Raw genomic sequence first — 22,564 nt, forward strand, 5'->3', positions numbered from 1 at the left:
TCTGTGCCTTTCATTCTCTCTTGGTTTCGGTCCCTCCCTCTGTCTTTCAGCCTGTCTCTCTCTGTCTCGGTCTCTCTCTCTCTGCATCTCGCTCTGTCTCTGTCCCTGCTTTTCTCTGTGTCTCTCCTCCTCCTCCTCACTCTCTCCCTTTTGTTCTCTGTTTTGGGCCTTCTTTGTCTCTGTCTCTGTTTTTCAGCCTGTTTCTTTCTGTTTTTCTCCTTCCCTTTCCCATTCTCTCTCCTCTCTGGAGGCCCTCTGGCTTCATTGAACTGCCAGGCCAGGCTGGGGTGGGGAGAAGCCCGAAGCTCTGCTCTCAGGTGACACTGGGGTCCCTGAGGATGCTCAGTTCAGTGCCAGGGTCAAGGAGATAAAGGCCAGACAGCCCAAGAGCTCTGTTAAGGGATGGCTGGAACCTCTCCCTGGGGAACGTGGGGGCTTCTGACTGGCTATGGGATCTATGGGATGGGTGGCTGAGAACACTTGTACCACTGTGAGTCTAGATATTTTCATTTAAGCCAGCTTCCTGATACCCCAGAGCCAAAGGCCTGGCCATTCCCTGTCCCTCTGAGATGTGACGTCTTGTCAGAGGGATGAGGAGAATGTGGTTGAAGCAGGTGGTTTCCCAGGGCAGAGCCTGTGGGGGTTACTTAGAGAACAGAACACTTCTGGAAACCAGAACCATCTGGGAGGGCTTCCTGGAGGAGGTGGTCTATGAGGGACCAGGAGGGAGCCTAATAGGCCCAGCCTGTGCTGGGTGCTTTATTTATTTATTTATTTTTCAATATTTATTTATTTGGCTGCACCGAGTCTTAGCTGCAGCACGCAGGATCTTTAGTTGAGGCACGCAGGATATTTAGTTGCGGCATGTGAACTCTTGGTTGCGGCATGTGAACTCTTGGTTGCAGCATGTGGGATCTAGTTCCCTGACCAGGGATCGAACCCGGGCCCCCTGCATTGGGAGTGTGGAGTCTCAGCCACTGGACCACCAGGGAAGTCCACTGTGCTGGGTGCTTTAGAAAGCTCCCTGGTTTCTTCTTCTGCAGGGTGGGGATAAGCACAGCCACCACCTGGAAGATGTCGAGGGCAGTGTGTTGTAAAACCCAGCACCTGGACCAGGTGTGTACATAACAAGTCCCTTTTTGCAGATGAGGCCCAAGCATCCCCAGAGGGGTCAAGTGGCTGCCCGTGGTCATGCAGGCAGCGAATGGCGGGCCAGGGCTGGACCCGTGCTCTGTGCGGTGCTGGTGCAGCCTCGCCAGCTGCTGACCCCCTGTACCTGCAGCGCCCCTTCTTCCCTCCCTGGACGTGGGGTAAAGAGAACGGGTCGTGTGGCCTTGGATCAATTGCTGACCCTCTCTGGGTGTATCACCCGGGACAAATCAGACCAGTGGCTTTCTGAGAGGATCTGAGGAGCCCCAGGCCCCTGCACTAGGGCTGCAGGGCCTATTGGAGGGGGAAGGGGGTGAGCATGTGGGCTTTGAGCCCCTACCTTGCTTGGTCCCGAGGGTCTGCTCTTTAATCTGTTTTAACTGTGGCCTCCTGAACTTCCAGGTTCTCTGTAAAGCCTCCTAGTTCCCTGAATTTCTAGGAGTGTATGTACCCCCGCTCCTATACTCCAGCCATCACCGCCCCCCCCCGCCCCCAGGCTAGCCCCCGACCCCAGGACTCAGGCCAGGCCAAGGCCAGCAGGGGCCGGATGGCCTGGGTCCCTGTCCTGGGAGGCTCCAGGGCTTGAAGGGGTGCCAGAGTTGGGTGGCCGGTGTCCAAAGGACCTTAATGGTGTGAGGCGGCTGGGAACTGGTATCTCTTGGGTCCTCCTGCCATCAGGCCTCTGTGCGGGGGTCTGGGATCGGGGCTGCTCTGGGACCAGCAGGCCAGACACAGGACAGTCTCGCCCTTCCCAGGGCAGAAGCTGGGGGTGCATGTGACATAACAGGAGAGGCTGAGGCCAGTGGCCCCTGCAGCCTATAACAACACAAGAGCTACCCTGGCTTCATCCTCCTTGGAGGCGGTGGAACATGGTGATTAATACACAGTCTCCGAGTCCCATGGATGGGGCTGCAGCTCTGCCTCTGTCCAAATTAGCAGGACACCTTGGACATGTTGCTTAAACTCCCTGAGACTAGACTTCCTTCTCTGCAAAGCAGAGGCAACAACAGTGCTTGTCTCCTAGGTTTGATGCAAGAGGAAAAGATGATGCCTGCAAAGTGCTTAGCTGGCACGTTGTAAGTGCTCAGTCAACGCTGGCTCGCATTCTTACCCTCCCTTCCCTCCGTGCATGCGTCCCTGGTCCTCAGCACATCCCCTTATTGTGGCTTTTACAAGACTTCCTCGTGACAACGTGTTTACACGTCCACGTTCCGCATAAACCATGCTTTCCTATAAGGCAAATTGGGATCTGGTCTTTCTCATCTATTCATGGCCCGGCCCACGGTAGATGTCCAAGAAATGTTTGTTGAATAAATGAGTGATTGATTTTGGCAAGATGCTGAACCCTTCTGTACAATGGTTCCTCCAGTGGGAGTCTTGGCTGATGATGTCTCGTCAGTAACATAGCTGGTGAGAACAGCAGTTGGACAGGTCAGATGTAGATGGAGTGTCAGACGACTTGAGAATCCAAGTTTCTAGCTCTGAGGATGATTCTCTTTTACTCCACATTGCCTCCACCTGGCTGTGTCTTTTGAGGCAAGTCACTCCCCTTCTCTGGACCTCTCTGTCTCTGTGTGTTCTGTGAGGCCCGCAGACCAAGTTTTCTGGAAGTGCCTGCCTAGATGTGGAGTTCAGCATTAGGGGACGCCCCCTAACACATTCCTGTCCCCAAGCCCCTTTCCAGGAATGATTCTCCAGCTCTGGGTAAGCCGGTAGAAGGTGCTGAATCCAGGCTTATTCTCACAGTGGGATGTCAGCGGTAGCCAGGTTGGCTGACATTCGAAGGTATTGAATCTCTGCTTTCTCAGCACAAGGAAGAGCCGATATCAAAGAGGATACCCCCAAATTCTCTGCCACTCCCTATTTAATCAAAGGTTTGGATAAAATAAGGATGCTTATGGAGGAGACTTGGAAGGATACAAAGCACATATTTCTATAGACAGTCCCTTCCCCAATCTACCTGTGAATCAAGCCAAACCCAACCATAACGATGTTGTGAATCACTTAGTTTAATATTCCACCCTTGCCCCATTTATTAAACTACACCCAGTGGTGGGGGCATTTCTCGCAGTTCTCAGGGCCTGGAAGAGCCAGGCTTCTGTTTCTCAACTGGTTTAGTTTTAACTTCTGAGCACCATGAGTCACAGAATTGATTGCATTTCCCTTTTTTCCTGGGCCACCAGGAAACTCACAGCTAAGTCTGCCAACCAGATAGGACGTCTCTCCCTGTCTTTTTCTTTCTTTCCCACTCTTTGACTTCATTTTCTCACTTAAAAAAATCAATCACATCCTGGATGTATTTTGTAAGCCGTCTCAAATCCTTTTCATTAGGATGTGGGCTATGAATCCATGAAAGAAGTGGAAGTGTTGAGTCTTCCTGTGGAGTGGATGCTGGAGGAAGAGAGGTGGAAGTGGGGAAGGGAGAGCAGGAAGGTTGCTGATGGGCAGAGGTTCATGGAAAAGCCCAGGTCAGGGAGCAACCCCCAGGAGGGGAAGGAGTGCAGCCCAGAGGAAAATGATCAAGATAAGGGTCAGGTACTGAGTGAAGGAGGCTCATCAGGGGCCTGGTCTGGGAGCCTTGAATGCCAGGCTATGTTTCTAATTTTTTTTGGCCACACCGTGTGGCTTATGGGCTTTTAGTTCCCCGACCAGGTATCGAACCCGGGGCCCTGGCAGTGAGACCGCCGAGTCCTAACCACTGGACTGCCAGGGAATTCCTAAATTTCTATTTTTTGAGGATCCACTCTGCCCCAGGCACTTAACATATGCCATTAATAATTTCTACATTATTCCAGGCTTTATGAATTAGGAGACTGAGCCTCAGAGAAGGTAAATCATTTGCCCAGGGTCCTGAAATCTAAGAAATGGCAAAGCCCAGACTGGAACCCCAGACAGCAGCCCGCAGCTGTAGGCTTTGCCCACCCTCCTTTATCCTGGGACCATACGGAGCTGTGGAAGTCTTCTCAGGGAATGATGTCATCAGATGTAGGTTTCAGACAGATCATTGCTGCCTGCAGCATGGAATGCAGTCAGTCTGGGTCCTGGGGGACCAGGAGGCAGCTCAGGTCTCTGCTGAGAGATGATGGTGGCTGGGACCAGGGTAGCAACGGGGATGAGGGTGGGGACAGAGAGGATGGGGTGGGATCAAGAGAGATTTGGGAGGGAGGGCAGACGGGTCAGGTGGTGTGACTTTCGATGCTGGGGGTGGGGAAGGAGAAGATGTGCTGAGGAGGCTGCTGAGTCGGCCACCTGCGGAGGTGGGGCTGATGCTACCTGACCACAGCCCCCCAGGCCTGGACCTTCCTCAGTCCAGCCCGCCACGCGGTGTCATTAGCTCTGCTGACCTTGCCACGTGGAGCCATAGATGTCCCAGAGCCGAGGAAGGAGTTGGTGATTCCTGAAGGTCCCTGGTGACCTGGGCTGGGGTTTCGGGGCTCTGAGGGGACAGTGTGGATCGAGTTGGGTGACTCATGGCCCCCACCACTTCCTGCCATTAGAGCCGCTAGCCCCATGAGCTCTGGCCCTGCAGGAATCAGTGGGTATCCTGCCCTCTCACAATGGCTGAGTGAGAGTAATAGGGAGAGAGTAAAGGGACAAATTAAACACTTAATCCCACTAGGGGATTGTAAGTAAAGAAAAAAGTATGGGAGACCTCTGTAAGTTAATGATCGCTCAAGAAAACAGGTTTGCTTAGCCACAGAAGCAAGCAGCCTTGCTTAACAGTGAAACAATTCAACAGAAGCATGAGACATGCCCCAAAACAATAAAACAATGGTGGCATGAGTCCCACATCCTGCCCAGTGAGCTCAATAAGTTAATGACCCTCAGGGCATGCTCTCTGCACATATAAAAATCAATAATTTACAGTCGTGGCTTGACCACATAGGGACAAGAAAACTCCCCGGCCCAATTTGGAGGAGGAGCTGATGATGAAAGCATGACATCTGCTCAAGAATGAGGAAGAAGGTGGTCATTTCCTCCTCCTCACTTCTCCTTTGATTATAAAACTGTAGCCCACTAAGTTCTCGGGGCATGGCACCCTCTTGCCCATTCGCTTGTCAGCCTCACAAGCGTCCTCTAATAAATTCTAATAAATCACTTCTTATCTATCACTTTGCCTTTCGCTGAATTCTTTCTGCTCTGAGACATAAAGAACCGGGGCTCCTTGGAGCACCCCCAAAATGCCACCTAGTGGTTTCAAGAGCCCTCGGGGCCCTTCCTCCATCCACCTGGGGATCCAGGATCCTGCTCTGGGTATCAGGGGCACAGAAGGGTGTTGGGGGTGACCTGGGAGGTCCCATAGGGGTGTGTCCACATAAGAAACTGAGAGGACTCAACAGGTGGTAAGAACTCTGATTTCTAGAACAGCACCTATATACAAAAAGTGCCCAGTAGATGTTTTTTCAATGAAGAAATGAAGGAAGGAAGGAAAACCTTGGATCCAGTGACTGCTGTGTCATCTCAGGGATGTCATTGCTCTTCTCTGAACCTTGGCTCACCCAACTGGAAAATGGAAGAGCTGGTCTGATGGTCTCCAGGGACCCTTCCAGCTTGAAGTTGAGGATTCTGGAAAGCAGAGGGAACTGTCCCCGTGGTGCTCAGGGGTGTGGGGCATGGAGAAAGGCCACCGGGCAGGGTGTCTAGGAGCTAAGCTCTGCAGGTCCTCCCTCCCTCCCTCACTCCCTCCACTGTTGTCCTAGGAAAGCTCAGGCACAGACTCTGTGTGTGTGTGTTGGTGGGGGGGGCTCCCCCAGAGTGGAAGAGCCCACAGCTGGTGTCAGCTATCATGGGAACAGCTCAGAGCCCACTCTGACTGGTCACAAGGCCCGGGACAGGCAGGTTCCATGCCCCAATGGTGCCAAGGCTCACCTGGGCCCAGGTAGCTTATCCCCATGGGCATCATATGACTTCCCCAACCAGAGTTATACCCTCCTTACACAGCAATTCATAAACAGTCAGTGCTGCTGGGGTCTCTAACTAAAGGCCCAAGGGTCAGGTCTGACTTACAAATGAGTTAGTTTTGCTTGAACCATAGTGTTCTGCTTTTTAAGAAACATTGAATTTCAATACATTGGTCAAAGCAGGCTCTATTCCCTTTGCCACAGTTGCCACTTGTCCCTATTGTCTTGCACTTGGTAGCTTCACACATGTTATCTGCCTGACCCCAGAAGGCATTTGGAAACTCTGAGCTCGCTCAACAGCCCTGCTTTGTGGAAAGGGAGAATGGAATCCTAGATGACCTAGAGGTTGGAAGAGCCCTTGAGGTCACGAAGGTCTCATTTTCAGATCTCTGTCCCATTATCATTTCTTCGGAGACCTTCCCTGATCGAAGCAGCGCCCCTATCCTCTCTGTCCCGTACCCTGCTCTGTTTGTCCTCATCACCTCCTGACATCCCAGTCTCTAGCCTCCCAGTTTATTCCCTGTCCCTCTTGCTGCTCTGTGTGCCCCATGAGGGTAGGGACTTGGTTTCACTGTTGTATCCCTAGTGCCACAATAATGCCTGGCACATGGTAGGTGCTCAAAAAAATTGTTGAAGAATGGGGAAAATGAGGCGTTAGGCATGGTAGCACCAGCCCCAGATCCCCTCCCTGCTACAGTTTCCCTGGGTGGTTCCAGGGATGTCCTGGAGTTGTGCTGGAGTCTCACAGTCACCCAGCAACCCCCAGGCCTCTGCCCCTGCACAGCGCTGTGTTTGGAGGCAAACCCAGCTGTGTTGTACCTGCCAGAAGGAAGAGAGGCCATGATGTCATCCGGCTCCCCCACCCCTCCTCCTCCCAAACCTGACCAATCATGCCTGGAATCCCAGGTTCAAATAGACCACAGCCTGGGTGTGCAGGAGGTGCCTTTTGTGGGTTGTGGGCAGGGCAAGGGTCTGGGCAGGTCGTGGTGTCTTAAGTGTTCTCAGAACCAGAAGAAACTAGAGGAAGGGAGCAAGTTGCAGAGGGTGGGCAGGGAGACCGAGAGCAGGAAACTCTTCTTAATTTTCTTCCAATAGAGACTTTATTTTTTTCAAAGGTAAAAAGATTTGCTCATAAAAACTGAGCAAACACTACACAGAAGCATGAGGAAGAAGGTAAAAAGGACATGCTCTTCTTCCTCCCATGTAGAAGCCTCCCAGGTAGAAGCCTCCGCAGTACAAGCCCCTCTAGGGTCAGATGGCCTGGGCTCAAGTCCTGGCTTGACCGCTTTCCAGCTACGGATCTTGAGAAGGTCTTTAACTTGTTGGTGCCTCGGTTTCTTCTTGTGAAATGGGGATATTTGTGTTCCTCTCAGCCTCTCTGCCCACTCTCTGCTATTGCCTCCTTCTTTCCTCCAGCTCTGAGTACATTTCTTTTTAAGACACCATGACCTGCCCAGGCCCCTGCCCTGCCCACAACCCCTAAAAGACACATCCTGCATACCCAGGCTGTAGTCTGTTTGAACTTGGGATTCCAGGCTTAATCAGTACCTGCCAACTAGTACTGTCGTGAGGATTAGATAAGTGAATCCATGGAAGGGGCTTAGAACAGTGTTTGGCACACAGTGAGGGCTATGGACACGTTTGCTAGCATCTCACCATCATCTGTCATCTTCATCACCATCATCATCATCACCATCGGCATCGCCGTAATCGTCATCATCTTTGCAGACAGCTCTTTATGCACCAACCTGCCTTCCTCCCTCTTTATGATCTGTCCACCCACCCATCCATCCATCCACCCATCCATCCATCCTTCTCTAATGGGAATATCCCCACATGCTCTTCAGGAACCTGTGTTATACACTCCACATTACGTTACATATAAACAAAATGGCTCAGATCCTGGTTAATGGGGAGGGGTGAGAGTGATGGAAACAAAATCATCGCGCGTCCTTGAAGTGCTGTTTTGCTGGGTTCCGCATCCATGTGGCAAACCTAGACTCTGCCTCAGTGCTTTTGGGTGTAATGAACTTTGCAGATCAAGAACATTTGCAATCAGGTATGTTGGCAGTAAGAAAGATCATTCCAGGAAGATCTTCGAAATCCAAAGTAACCAAGTAAAAGTCTATGCCATTTTTGTGTTTCCCATCTCCCTAATCAGGCTGGGCATTTCTAGAGGTGGGGACTGTGTCCCCTCATACAGACTCTTCCTGTAAAATGAGGAGACTAGTAATAGTTGCCAGGCTTTCTTCTAGTGAATACTAGGTGCCAGGCACGTGCTAACCTTCCTACACATAGCTCGTGTAATCCCCACATCAACCCAATGGAATAGGTACTACGGCTACAACTGCCATCTTCTTCTCCGTGGAGAAACGGAGCCACGGAGAGGTTGGAGAACTTGCCAAGATCATAGGTTGTAAGTGGCAGAGCAGGAACAGTCTGATTGCACCGTGCTTTTATGTGCTAACTGATCCCTTAATGTATGACATAAGATCTGCAAGCCACTTAGCCAGCACAGAGCCCTCAGAAAATGCTGACATCATTACCGTGTGGATTCAGGCACTGAGAGTCTGAGGATAGAGGTGAAGCTAGAGAAAGGGGGACGGGGGCTGCTGGGGAGCTTGTCTTCTGTTGACAGCTGAGCCCTGCTCCACCAGGGGTCCCCCCTTCCCCATCCCCCAGAGAGGCCTTGGGTGCCTCCACCCTCAGCCTCTTGGATTGACAGGCCCAAGCGAGGAGGGATGGGCATGGAGCCAGGAGGTGGGGAACGGGCTCAGGCAGGCTAATCAGGTTATAGTGTGAACTTAAAAGGGAGGAGGAAAGCACAGAATCTTCAGAACTCACACTCCTTCCTGGCGACGAGGTGCCTGGGAGAGGAGCTAGGAAGCCAGGGCGCACGGAGGCTTGGAGTCCGGGGGAAAGGATGGCCCCACAGAGAGCTGTGCAGCTGTCCCTGAAGAAGCCCACCTACGCTGTGTGTGTGGTGGGAATCGAAACGTACTTGGATGTTCACAGGTGAGAGCCGAAAGCACCCACCTGGCTGCAGAGGGCTGGGCTGGGCTGGAGGACCCGCGGCAACGGGGTGGGCGCCCGGTGGACGAATGGGGCATATTGGAGGATGCTGACAAGAGTTTGTTTTGACAGCAGAGCAGAGGGGCTAGGTTATCAGGTCCATTTTGGGGCTCTGGCTCCTGGCACCAGGGTCAAGTCTTTGGCCTCAAGCCACTGGATGAGGGTTCCAGCTCTGAGCCCTGGGGCCAGACTTTAGGGTCTGGGTTCTGTGTTCTGACATCCCAGTGGAACTTGTGTGGAGCATCAGAATGAATTGTTGCTCAAGACGGGGGACAGGACTGGCCTCCCCTGATTTTGCCCTCAATTCCTTGCCAATGACCCATCTCTCTGAGGTGGGGAGGGGCAGTGTATGTGGTGCAGCTTGATCCTAGAAGGCCAGCCAGGGCAACTGGGATCAAGTGGGAGTGGTTAGGGAATGATTCAATGTGTTAATAAAAGAAAAGAAGTGGAATAAGCCTGGGGCTTACATTTCAATGTGTTTGTTAATAAAGGAAAAGAACTTGGAAAAGCCCGGGGCTTGTGTTTGCCAGGAGGATGATGGCGATTATGGCAATGATGGCACCTGAGGGGCAGTGGAAGCATCAGCTTCCCCTGTTGGTCCCAATCCTCCCTGGCCTGGCTTTACCCAGATGGAGGTCCAGGGACCTGGCCCAGTGTGAGTTTCCCCACCTGGCCATTGAGGAAGTTGGTCTTGGGGGTCTCTGGGGGTCTTTCCAACTCGACACACTCTCTATGAGCTCCATTCCTACTGGATCGGATGGGACCAGAGCCCCTGCAGATGGGGAGGGGGCAGTGGCCTGGGGCTGGGGAGGGAGAGCCAGGAGCCCTGGGAGGCCAGACCTCGGCTCTAAGTCATGCTGGGTGCCCTGGCTTGGGGCTGGTTCTCTTGCATCTGGGTGGTCAACAGAGATCCCATTTTCTGCTGCCCTTTTATCATACGGTTGCCAGACTTGGCAAATGAAAATACAGGGTACCCAGTTAAGTTTACATTTCAGATTTTTAAAAATGTTTTTTTTTTAGTATATGGCATGGAACGTACTTTTTTTTTTTTTAAATGCTGTTTAGCTGAAATTCAAATTTAGCTAGGCATCCTGTACTTTATCTGGTAACTCTGCTTTAACATCAAGAGTGGGGAAGAGGTCTCTGGTGAGCCCCTATCTTCCCGATTCCAGACCCCTGTTCTCATCCCAGGGGATGGCTATTTCTGGAAGGTAATTTCAGAACCTCAGGCCCTACATGATAGGTTGTGCTGCTGACTGAGGGCAGAAGCATTTGACTGGGATCCAGGAGACTTAGGTTCTGGTTCTGGCTCTGCCGCTGACTTGCTGTCTGGCGTGGGCCAAGCCACTGGCCCTCTCTGGGCCCTGGCAGGATGAACTGAGCCCCCTATTCAGTTCAGCGTGGCAGTAAAGCACCCACACTCTGGACTTGGACAGACTCAGCTTCTCATCCTAGCTCCACTGCTGGCTGTGGGACCCTGGGCAAGCTGCTGCATTTCTCTAAGCCTGTTACCTCATCTGACAAATGGGGAGGCAATAGCACTGATGTTCATGGGTTAGGGGGAGGGTGAAGGTGAGCATGCATGTGTAGGGCCCCTTGCTCTGTGAGAGTGGGAAGTGCTTACAGCTCTGACAGCTCTGTGGGTTCCCTTTCCTCCACTATTTGTTCTTCCCATCATGTCTCAGAGGGTGGGAGGAGCAGAGGATAGATCGGCGGGTGTGTGGTGGGAACACGCACGGGGCGATGCCATCTGTAAACTCCTTTGGGATCGCCAAGTGCTTTAGTATCCTCAAGTGTGGGCCGTGGCCCAGCCGAGGGGAAGCCACCCGGTTGTCTGTGCTCTGGTTGACTCTGGGAGAGGGGCTGCCCTGGGGTCCTGAGTGAGCACCGTGAGGGACCTGTACCCAAGAGCCCTTCAAGAAACTTCACCCTGGACGTTGGTAGTGACTAGCGTCATAGCCACAGAGAATCTCTAAACTAGAAAACAGAAGTTTATTCTGCAGCAAGTTGGTTTAAAAGTAGACCTAAAGAAGAACTTCCAGCCACTGAGGTCTCTGATAGGTGGAGAAAGGCGATGTAGAATTGTCAGGACAGGTGGAGGAAGGGGGCCGTGGGTTGACAACCTGGGAAGGTTTAAGAGGAGCCTGGAGCTCACTCCAGGGCCTTGTCTGGCTAGGAGGAAGGGGCTGTACTTGATGATGAACTTGGGGCTTTCTCACCCCCAGTGCCAGGTGCCCGGCTCCAGCTGAGGCCGAGTAAGGGGCCTCTGTTTGGCCTTGCTTGTAGAAGGCGGAAGCCCCCCAGAAGAGGAGGTATGCTGGTCACCTGAGCTGCCCAGAGTCCCAGCCTTCCAGAGCCAGTGGAGATGGGCCTGTGGCAGTGACGTCATGGGATGTGATTAATTCCCCCATGTGCTCTCTAGACTGGTTATTTGGGGATAATTGTGTGCCCCAGGGTGTCCCAGCCCAAGGAACCTTAGAAATCCCCTGACTCAGCATGTGCTGCAGATCCTACACCCTCACCCCAGCGGGCTAGCTCTCCACCGCGACCCCCTGGGTTTGGCCAGACGGCCCTGGTTGTCTCTGTCCTTTTCTTGGAGGTGGTCCCTAGAGGACTTATGCCAAAAAAGAGGGGGTGTGGCATGGGGAATCCATTAGTGGTCCAGCCTGGCGCTCCCTGGCTGCCCAGAGGCCAGATCAGAGCCCCAGGCTGGAGATCACATGAACATTTACCCTTAGGGATGGAAGAGAAGGCTGGCTGTGTGGGGCCGGGGATGATCTCCTGGATTTTTCTAAGCCACCCCCAGCCCTACACAAGCCTCAAAGCCAAATAGACTCTTAGATCCAAGATGACTAGAATTCCAGGAGCACAGGGAAGGGGGTCTCCGTAGGGCCTCTCAGATGAGCCAGAGAAAAGACCCAGACCGTTTCTGTTTTCTGGGGTTCCCTGTATTTCAAAAACCCCAAATGCCAAAACAGAGTTGTAAAACTTGTGTTCTATATATTCTTTTTTTTAAAAATAGATTTATTTTATTTATTTATTTTTGGCTGCATTGGGTCTTCGTTGCTGCACACGGGCTTTCTCTAGCTGAGGTGAGCAGGGGCTACTCTTCATTGCAGTGCGTGGGCTTCTCACTGCAGTGGCTTCTCTTGTTGCAGAGCAGGGGCTCTAGGCTCGTGGGCTTCAGTAGTTGCGGCACACAGGATCAACAGTTGTGGCTCGCAGGCTCTAGAGCGCAGGCTCAGTAGTTGTGGCGCACGGGCTTAGTTGCTCCACGGCACGTGGGATCTTCCCGGACCAGGGCTCGAACCTGTGTCCCCTGCATTGGCAGGCGGATTCTCAACCACTGCACCACCAGGGAAGTCCTAATCTATATATTCTTGATGTTTACATTGAGTAAATTAATGCTTTTAACTTGCGAAGAAGTACAATGAAACATAATCGTGCTCCTCGCAGGATAATTACAGGATTGATGCCAACACTAATTCGTGATGACTGACAGGCTCCAAGAGCCGGCCTGGGACCTGGATTTGAAGCCGGGTGAGGATCTCCTCTCCTAGTTGTTCCGTCTTGTTGCTGCATCGCATTCCTTTATTGGAAGTGATGTTAACGTTTAGATTCGAGGCTTCTTGGAGATTATGAGGCCGGGGTCCCCTGTAAGGTCCACGGAGCCAGGGGAGGCCAGGGAGTTACAGGATCTGGATGTGAAATGGGGCAGTGTGAGTTATTGAAACGTAAAGTACTAGCATCAGAGAGGGTACCAGAGGTCAGTAGCCCCCTAAGTCTACAGATGTCCCTGCCTCCCTGGTCCTCGTTGCTAACTCCCATTTTGAGACCTGGGAATCCATTCCGTCACTCTTCCCTCCCCTCTTCTGGCCCTATAGCCCCTTCCCTGTCCCCCCTTCTCCTTCCCATCATTTTGGTCTTGGAATCTCTCCTCATCTTTGACCGTTTCCTCTTCCCCCTCCTGCTCCCATCACTTCCAACTCCACTTCTCTCTCCTCCTCCCAATCCCCGCCTTCCTCTCTTGGTGGCGGGCCCGGGGCCAGGCAGTGGACCCTGAGAGAAGACTCGAGATGCAGGGAATGGAGGGGTGATCGCTCACCCGTGATGCAGATGCCTCCTTGACCCCCAAAATGCTTTCCCTGTGATGTGTTGTCCTCTCCTTTGCTATGTCCAGAGAAGCTTCCATTCCCTTTGCTGTGGCTTCTAAGCAGCTGTTCAGCTCTGCCAAGTGGTCCTGATGCTCAAAGACGTGTGGGAGGTGGGGGTGAGGCTGGAAGGAACTGGCAAATCCACACCCAGCCAAGGACATCAGCCACCTGGGGAGCCCAGGAGGGGGACCTCAGCTGTGGGCCGGGAGAAGTGGGGTGATTCCGAATGCTGCCACCCAGGGGCGGGTGCCGAGAGAGCTGGGACCTGCCGGAACTTTTCAGGAGCCTGGCCTCGCAGCAGATACAGACCTGAGTTGGGTCTCCAAATGCACCCTGGGCCCCAGAACAGAGAACCCAGTCACCCTGCATTTAAGACCAAGGCCACCTGAAGCCCTGCCAAGCGTTTCTCCAGCACACCTTCCCTGCCACATTTATGACCTCGCCTACCCCCACCTGGGTCTCCATTGCTGTGCTGGGAGGGTGGGCAAAGGGAAGGCCAGAAATTCCTCAGGAGGATCCTGCAGAGGGTGTGGTCTGAGCCAGGCTGCCAGATGTAGTGAAAGTGTGGGCTGGGGCTTCTGGACCTGGACGAGAAGGAAGGCTGGGCTCTGTGCAGCCTGGGCCCCAGAGGAGGAAGCTCCACTGGGATGGGGCCTCTGAGAGTCAGTTCAATGACTGCAGAGAACAAGATGGCTGGTAACCAGTCATAACCACCAGCTAGGGTCAGGCTGGTCCTTGCAGGCTGTGTGACTTTGGGCCAGTTACTTAGCCTCTCTGAGCCTGTTTCCTCCCATGCTAGATGAGGATAATATCACCCATTGATTGTACCTGTGAATTTGGCCCCCGTTTTACAGATGAGAATTGCATAATCCACGGAGCACAGCCATACAATTTCCCATCTTGCAGATGGGGAAACAGGCTGAGAGGGGAGAAGTGACTCATGATTCTGGCTTTCCATTCAGGGCTCTTCTCTTAAGGGTGTTCTGGCCCCCAGCTCCTGTTTGCCTCTGCTGGGAAGGCCCGGGGTGGAAAGATGCCACCCCCCATCTCTAGCCCCCATCCTTGGGCAGGCAGGGGTCCACTGAAAGAAGGCCTGGCCAGCCCGGGCCCTCCTTGCAGGCTCTCTGGGTGTGGCCTTAGCTGAGCAATGACAAGGCATAACGCACCCGTGATTCTTATCTCTGGGAAGGAAGGAAAGAGGGAGAGGACATAGCTACACCCAGTGTGATTCTACACTTAGGGGAAAATCCCTGCCTGTGATGTGATGTCGGCCATCGCCTTCCCGACCTCTGTCGGCCACAGCCAGCAACCAGGGAGGACCAAGGAGGAAGCCACACAGGGGCCTGAACCTTCTGTGACCTTTGCCCCGCTGTGGTCACTTAACAAATGTTACTGGTCACCTGCTCCTTGTTCAGCTCTGTGCTGGGCTGAGGCACTCGGAGATGACATGATCCACCCCTGCCCCCGAGGGGCTCCCATCTTAATCTGGGAGCTAAAAAACCTTCAGAATGTGGACGCTAACAATTGCATCGCTAACTGGGTTTGGGGGCAGGTCTGAGAGTGAAGGGAGATGGACGAATCCTATTCCCCAGGGTCTGCCTGCTCCCCATGCCCCTTGTGACAGTAATGACAATGGTGACAGCACCTTCTTCAGCTCACAGTGCTTGCTGTACTATCTCAATTAAATCTCACAACAAGCCTATGAGGTAGTGACTACTACGATCCCTATTTTGCAGACAAGGAAACTGAGACACAGAGATGTCAAGAGAGTTGCCCAAAGTCACACAGCCAACAAATGGCAGAGCTGGGATTTGAACCCAGGTTTGCCTCATCCCAAATTCTATGAGCTCAACCCCAAGAGAGCCCATTATCGCGGAATTTTCTACGTTGTTGGGTCGGTGCGAGGGGTGGGTGGAGGCAGGGCAGAGGATGAGCTTTGGAGTCAGACCCTGAGTGGGGTCACATCTCAGCTCTCCGCTGTCACCCCACATGTGGCCTCCCTCTGAATTTCACATCACCTGGAAAATGGGGAGAAGAATAATAACTGCTCTGCTCAGCAAGCAGGGACCGTGGGGATGGAATCAGAACGGAGTAAAAGCACTTTGGGGACCGTGATGTCCCTGCCCTGGGTGGATCCCATGAGGGCAGGGCCAGGGGTGACTCATCTCTTCTGTCCTGGTGCCCAGGGTGGCACAGTAGGTGCTCAGGAAATGCATGTTGAGGTAGAGCGGCGGACAGCACTAACAGGACTCTGTGTGCTCCCCGGAGCTGCCGTTCTTTAGGGCTGGAGCCTGTGGGGGTCTGGCCAGCTCCGTGGGACTGTTGGCCACAGCAGTTCTCGGCTCCTGGCAGAAGCGACTACAGAGCTGGTCATACCTGAGAGGACTTGCCAGGTCCTGCTGGCTGGTCCCAGGGCATTTCTTGTGGCTTCAGTCCAGGGAACGTCAAGTCCAGGACACCTGGAGAGTGGCACCTCTGGGGCTCTGGGCAGACAGGTGGCTGATCAAGTGTGAAGGGGGAGTCACAGGCTTGGCTGGCCTGGTCTGCTCAAGGGCTGCCCGTCAGCTTGCTCCTCAGCCTTTCCATCCAGTTCTGCATTATTCTCCCTTCTGCCCTCGCCTCTCCCCCAGCACAATGCCCTGGACAAGTCCTCTGCCGCCACCCCCATACCCACTCCCCTAGCTGGAGGCGGGGTCAGCACCATTCTGCCCTCCCTGCCCAGACCCTAGGCTGGGCAGAGGGGTCCCCTGACCCCTGGGATCGTCCCTAGGGGCTGGTGGTATCCAAGTAGCAGGTAAGATGGACGGCATAGGAGGGACTCCATGACTGCTGTGTTTCTCTTCTCCCTAGAGACCAGGTGATCAACTTCCGAGTAGTTGAGGTAAGGTGTGGCCTGTGGAGCCCCAGTGGGAGGAAGCTTCTGGATGCAGGTTGCAGCCAAGTAAAAGGAAAAGCTTTCTAATTTCCTGAGCTGTCAAAGCACAGAGGGCTGTAAGGTAGTGAGCTGCCTGTCACAGGACCTGTTCAAACACAGAGTTCTGCGATGGGCAAGGAGTTGGCCAGGATGACCTCTGAGACCCCTCTCTGACCCAAGGCCTATGAAGATACTCCACAGTCTCATTGTCTTAGGGCAGAAAGGGGCCAGAAGGTCATGGGTGCCATCTTCCTGGTCTGCACTGACTTCACGCCTGCAAAGTTCAGGTGCGTGGAGGGGGAAGAGGGCTTTCCTGCCTCAGTGCCCCACATCCTGCCAGCTCCCAAGGGATCATATTGAGGAGCCTGTGTTGCAAAGTTTCAACATTTTCCTTTTTCCTTCCTACATCTTCCCTGACTATTTCCTTCCTCTGGTCCCCGCCGGGGACACGCTCAGGGCACACACACTAATTTTCAAGTCAGCGGGATAGCATAACATAGAAGACAAACCTGCTGCTCCTTCCATCCTTTACCAGCTGTGTGACTCCAGGAAGGTTACTTAACCTCTCTGAGAAGATTTCTTCATCTGCTAAATGAGGACAGCAACATGTTCCTGTGAGGGTTGTTGTGAAGTGTAGATGAGGCATCAAAAGCTGAGCATGTGCCTTGCACATAGTAGGTGCTTGAAAATGCCACCCCAATACTACCCTACCCAATATGACCTGTGAAACATGCTGTCCTTATGCCTTACCAGGTGGGTGGGCACATGTCTTGCCAAGGCAAGTGGGCAAGGCTGGGAATTTCCTGTTGATTGGAAATTCCCCGTCCCATCCTCTGTGCTTCCTTTTGTGAGATTCTCTAAGAATTGACTCCACTCTCCTTGCAGCCTCTTTATTAACCTGGTGAACCAGGCCCTGCTCTGGGCCTGGCGACAGGGTGAGTCGGGACGCTGGGTGACACAGGCTGTGAAGGGGCCGCAAGGAAGGTCTGGACCAGTGCTGTGGGGACACAGAGGAAAGGACATGGGGTCCTGGCCTGACTGGGTTTGGGCTGTTGGGGGTTCTGGGAAGAGTGGTAGTAACAGCGATGATGGCACCTAACACTTATTGAGCACCTACTGTGCCAAGCACTTTTTTTTTTTTTAAATTAACTTATTTATTTTTGGCTGTGTTGGGTCTTTGTTTCTGTGCGAGGGCTTTCTCTACTTGCGGCAAGCGGGGGCCACTCTTAATCGCGGTGCGCAGGCCTCTCACTATCGCGGCCTCTCTTGTTGCGGAGCACAGGCTCCAGACGCGCAGGCTCAGTAATTGTGGCTCACGGGCTTAGTTGCTCCATGGCATGTGGGATCTTCCCAGACCAGGGCTCGAACCCGTGTCCCCTGCATTGGCAGGCAGATTCTCAACCACTGCGCCACCAGGGAAGCCCGCCAAGCACTTTAAATGCATCATCTCATGGAAATCACCCAACAGCCCTAGGAAGTAGCCCTTTGGATTATATCCATTTTCCAGAGGAGGAAAATCGAGGCTCAGAGCAGCTGAGTGACCAGGTCCCAGGCCATACTCCACACACAGCCCTTACTCCATTCCACGGAAGGGGTGGCATTTGAAGTGGGTCTCCAAGAATGCAGAAAACTGCCCCCTCCCCATCCCCATCCTCATCCCACCTCCGCAGAGAGGGGGCAGAAAGAAGGCAGGGTGCTGGCACCAGCTCACAGGCTCATCAGCATAACAATGGAAATGACGATAAAGATAATAACAAAGGAAATGACGATAAAGATAATAACAATGATGACACCTACTGCCTGGGCGACTGGGAGCCTCTAGTATGACAATGACTTCGTCCCCTTCGTTTAATAAAGGGGTGTTTGGGACTTCCCTGATGGCGCAGTGGTTAAGAATCCTCCTGCCAATGCAGGGGACACGGGTTCGAGCCCTGGTCCAGGAAGATCACACATGCCGTGGAGCAACTAAGCCCATGTGCCACAACTACTGAGCCTGTGCTCTTGAGCCCATGAGCCACAACTACTGAGCCCGCGAGCCACAACTACTGAGTCCGCGCGCCTAGAGCCCGTGTTCTGCAACAAGAGAAGCCACCGCAGTGAGAAGCCCGTGCACGGCACGAAGAGTAGCCCCCGCTCGCCACAACTAGAGAAAGCCTGCTCGCAGTAATGAAGACCCAATGCAGCCAAAAATAAAATAAATAAAATAAAATAAATTTATAAAAAAAAAATGTAAAGGAGAGTTTTTAAATCCATTTCCTCACTTGACTCTGAGTTCGGGGATGAACCAGGGCTGCATACCGGGGTTTGGTTGGGTCTTGGGGCTGCATCATGAGATGCGATCAAAGGGAAGCAGCCGCCGGGGTCAGGAGGGAGTGGGGTGGGTGTGTGAGGGTGGTGGTGGGGTTTGGGGGTGGTTACGGTGCGTGGATTGGGAGGAACCCACAGAGCAGCTTGGGGAAACCAGTGAGACAAATCCCACTGTGGGGCAGCCTGGGGCTCACCCCAACTCCCACACTTGCCTGTTACAGCCCCCAAGAGCAGCCCTTAATCCACAGCCCCACCCACAGATCAGGGAGTCTGAGAGGTGAGGAAAGGCAGTGTGGACCCTGTCCCCAGGGCCGGGGGCAGGGGAGGGGGTAGGATGCCGAGGGAATGAGAACCAAGGTGGCCAGGTGCCTGCCTGGCACAACCTGCCAAGCAGAAAGCAGCAGCCCCTGCCTCACAGCCTGCAAAGCTACTGCTGGGATAGCCTCAGCTCCCCTCGCCTTTTCCACCCTGAGAGACAGCACAAGGGAAGTGACCTGGATGGGCTGATGGGGCCTGGAAGGCAGGGGGCCTAGGACCTGAACAGACCCTTCCCAGAATGCAGGTGAGACCTGCTCTGGGCCTCAGCCTTGCCCATCAGGTGCCTCCTGCAGGAAGCCTCCTTTCCCCAAGGTCTCCTTGTAGGGACTCACCTGGCACCTGCTGGGGAGAAAGAAGCTGAAACCAGGATCCCAGCACCCCAGAGAGGGGTGAAATAGGTGTGAGCTGCAGAGCAAGGCTGGAGGTCGGTCTAGACTGCAGGAGACCAGGCTGGGCTCCAAAGGTCCTGGTAGCCCTTCTCCTCCTCCTCCTCCTCCTTCTCCTCCTCCTCCTCCTTCATCTTCGATTATTATTATTATTTTCTACCAACACTCCAAATAAGAGGTTGTATGGCCAGGGCTGTGACCTGGAAATGTCATCTTTTGCCCAAAGCTGGGGATTGGCTCCATGGAATCCTGCTCCCCTTGAAAGGGCTGTGTCGGCGATGACAGTCTCTGAGTGGGGTGGGGGTAGGGGTCTCCCAGGAGCTGGAGACCCTTCTGCCATCAGCTGGGTGCCCTGGGCTCATGCTTACTTGCTCTTGCGGTGTGTGGGCAAGGGCTCTGGGGCCAAGCAGATTGGATTCAAATTCCAGCTCAACCAACCTGCCAGCTGGGCAGTCTGGGGAAAGCCATTCTGTTACCGAACCAAACTTGGGTCCGCTTGCCCGCGCACAGAAAAACCAGTCTACTGACACCAAGTTATGGTGAAGGAAAGGGCAGCGTTTATTGCAGGCACCAAGCAAGGAGTCCAGGCAGCTAGTCCTTGAAAGACCGAAACTCCCTGATGGCTTTGAGGGAAAGGTTTTTAAAGACAGGGTGAGGGAGAGAGTTGTGGGGTATGTTTTTTCTTTCCAATATTTTTTAAATTGAAGTATAGTCGATTTACAATGTTGTGTTAATTTCTGCTGTACAGCAAAGTGATTCAGTTATACATACATATATATACATTCTTTTTATATTCTTTTCCACTATGGTTTATCATAGGATATTGAATATAGTTCCCTGTGCTATACAGTAGGACCTTGCTGTTTATCCATTCTCTATATAACAGTTACATTTGCTAACCTCCAACCTCCCACTCCATCCCTCTTCCACCCCCCTCTCCCTTGGCAACCACCAGTCTGCTCTCTATGTTTGTGAGTCTGTTTCTGTTTCATAGATAGGTTCATTTGTGTCATATTTTAGATTCTACATATAAGTGATATCACATGGTATTTGTCTTTTTCTGACTTACTTCACTTAGTATGATAATCTCTAGTTGCATCCATGTTGCTGCAAATGGCATTATTTCATTCTTTTTTATGGCTGAGTAGTATTCCATTGTATATATGTACCACATCTTTATCCATTCATCTCTCAATGGACATTTAGGTTGCTTCCATGTCTTGGCTATTGTGAATAGTGCTGCTATGAACATAGGGGTGCATGTATCTTTTTGAATTATAGTTTTGTCTAGATATATGCCCAAGAGTGGGATTGATGGATCATATGATAATTTTATTTTTAGTTTTCTGAGGAAACTTCCTACTGTTTTCCACAGTGGCTGCACCAACTTACATTCCCACCAACAGTGTTAGGAGGGGTCTCTTTTCTCCACACCCTCTCCAGCATTTGTTATTTGCAGACTTTTTAATGATGGCCATTCTGACTGGTGTGAGGTGGTACCTCATTGTAGTTTTGATTTGCCTTTCTCTAATAATTAGCAATGTTGAGCATCTTTTCATGTGCCTATTGGCCATCTGTATTTCTTTTTTTTTTTTTTTTTTTTTTTTTTACTTTTTTATTTTTATTTATTTATTTATTTTTGGTTGTGCTGGGTCTTCGGTTCGTGCGAGGGCTTTCTCTAGTTGCGGCAAGTGGGGGCCACTCTTCATCGCGGTGCGAGGACCGCTCTTCATCGCGGTGCGCGGGCCTTTCACTATCGCGGCCCCTCCCGTTGCGGGGCACAGGCTCCAGATGCGCAGGCTCAGTAGTTGTGGCTCACGGGCCCAGCCGCTCCGTGGCATGTGGGATCTTCCCAGACCAGGGCTCGAACCCGTGTCCCCTGCATTAGCAGGCAGATTCTCAACCACTGCGCCACCAGGGAAGCCCAGGCCATCTGTATTTCTTATCTGGAGAAACTATTTAGGTCTATTTAGGTCTTCTGCCCATTTTTCGATTGGGTTGTTTGTTTTTTTGTTGTTGAGTTGTATGAACTGTTTGTATATTTTGGAAATTAAGCCCTTGTTGGTCACATCGTTTGCAAATATTAGGTTGTATTTTCGTTTTGTTTATGGTTTCCTTTGCGGTGCAAAAACTTGTAAGTTTGATTAGGTTCCATTTGTTTATTTTTGTTTTTATTTCTATTGCCTTGGGAGACTGACCTAAGAAAACATTGGTACGATTTATGTCAGAGAATGTTTAGCCTATGATCTCTTCCAGGAGCTTTATGGTGTCATGTCTTATGTCTAAGTCTTTAAGCCATTTTGAGTTTATTTTTGTGTATGAGAGGGAGTGTTCTAACTTCATTGAAAGGTTTTTAAAGACAGGGTGAGGGAGAGGGTTTCGGGGTGTGTGATCAGCTCGTGGACATTCTTCTGATTGGTTGGTGGTGAGGTAATTGGGAGTCAACGTCATCAACCTTCTGGTTCCAACCGGTCTGGGGTCTATGTGCTTGTGGGCAGCATACAGTTAACTTCTTCCACCTGGTGGGGGCTTCAGTATCTGCAAAACAGCTCAAAGGATGTGGCTCACAATATTATCTATAGCCCTTGAGGAGGAACTAAAGATCCTTGACTTTGTTTAATGGCTGAACTATTATTATTTTGTCTTGCTTGGCTGTTTTCCATTGTTTCTGCATTTTCTCATTTTTCTGATTAAATTTATTCTTTGGAACTTGGGGAAGGCCTAGGAGACTAAAATTACAAACAAGAGGCAGGCAGAAGACATGGTGGAGTGGGGGGGAGGTCTGTCCTGGGAAGGTCCATAGGTTCTTGCTCGGGTACAGTTCCACGTTCCTGGGTTGCCTTGCCCTCATCCATAAAACAGGGGTTTCTTGTACCCCTTGCCCACACCAGGCACCATGCTGGGTGCTGAGATGACAGTAGTTTTAGTGAAAGTAAAATGGGAATGTTCCCTACATTCTAGAGGGAGAAACAGGAGAGATGGACAAGAGAAAAACATGTCAAATAAACATGACATGTCAGGTGACAAGTGCCATGGGTTGAAATGAAGCTGGGTCATGGAGTTAGGGAATGTGGGGTTCATGGTGTCACCCATGTCACACAGCCTTAAATAGGGCAGTCAGGGAAGACCTCTGAGAAGGAAACGAGGCACGGAGCCCCCAGCGGATGCTTGGTAGCTGAACATTGTGAACGAAGAGAACCCAAGTGCAAAGGGTCGAAGGCAGGAGGGAGCTTGGCAACTGGAGGGAGAGCAAGAGCTGGGTTTGCAGGAGTGAGAAGGGCGCAGCCAACTCGGCACAGACTGCAGAGCCCCCGGGGAAAGGCTGTGAACAGAAGGGATGCTGAATGACTTTTGTGTTAAGAG

At 52.2% G+C, this 22,564-nt stretch overlaps 1 protein-coding gene across 2 annotated transcripts in view; it reads left to right on the forward strand.

The window, feature by feature from the left end:
• Positions 1-8,874: 8,874 nt before the first annotated feature.
• The window catches only part of LOC118904070 (protein-arginine deiminase type-1-like), a 38,057-nt gene continuing 24,367 nt past the window's right edge, over positions 8,875-22,564 (forward strand). The window contains exon 1 of one of the 2 annotated variants that reach the window (XM_036869788.1): positions 8,875-9,065. In XM_036869788.1, coding sequence (XP_036725683.1) covers positions 8,974-9,065 — 92 coding nt within the window. In that variant the 5' untranslated portion in view covers positions 8,875-8,973. The remainder of the gene's footprint in view (positions 9,066-22,564) is intronic. The other variant, XM_036869778.1, reaches the window with a different exon arrangement.

The sequence above is a fragment of the Balaenoptera musculus genome, chromosome 1 (assembly GCF_009873245.2).
Source record: "Balaenoptera musculus isolate JJ_BM4_2016_0621 chromosome 1, mBalMus1.pri.v3, whole genome shotgun sequence".
NCBI lineage: Eukaryota > Metazoa > Chordata > Mammalia > Artiodactyla > Balaenopteridae > Balaenoptera > Balaenoptera musculus.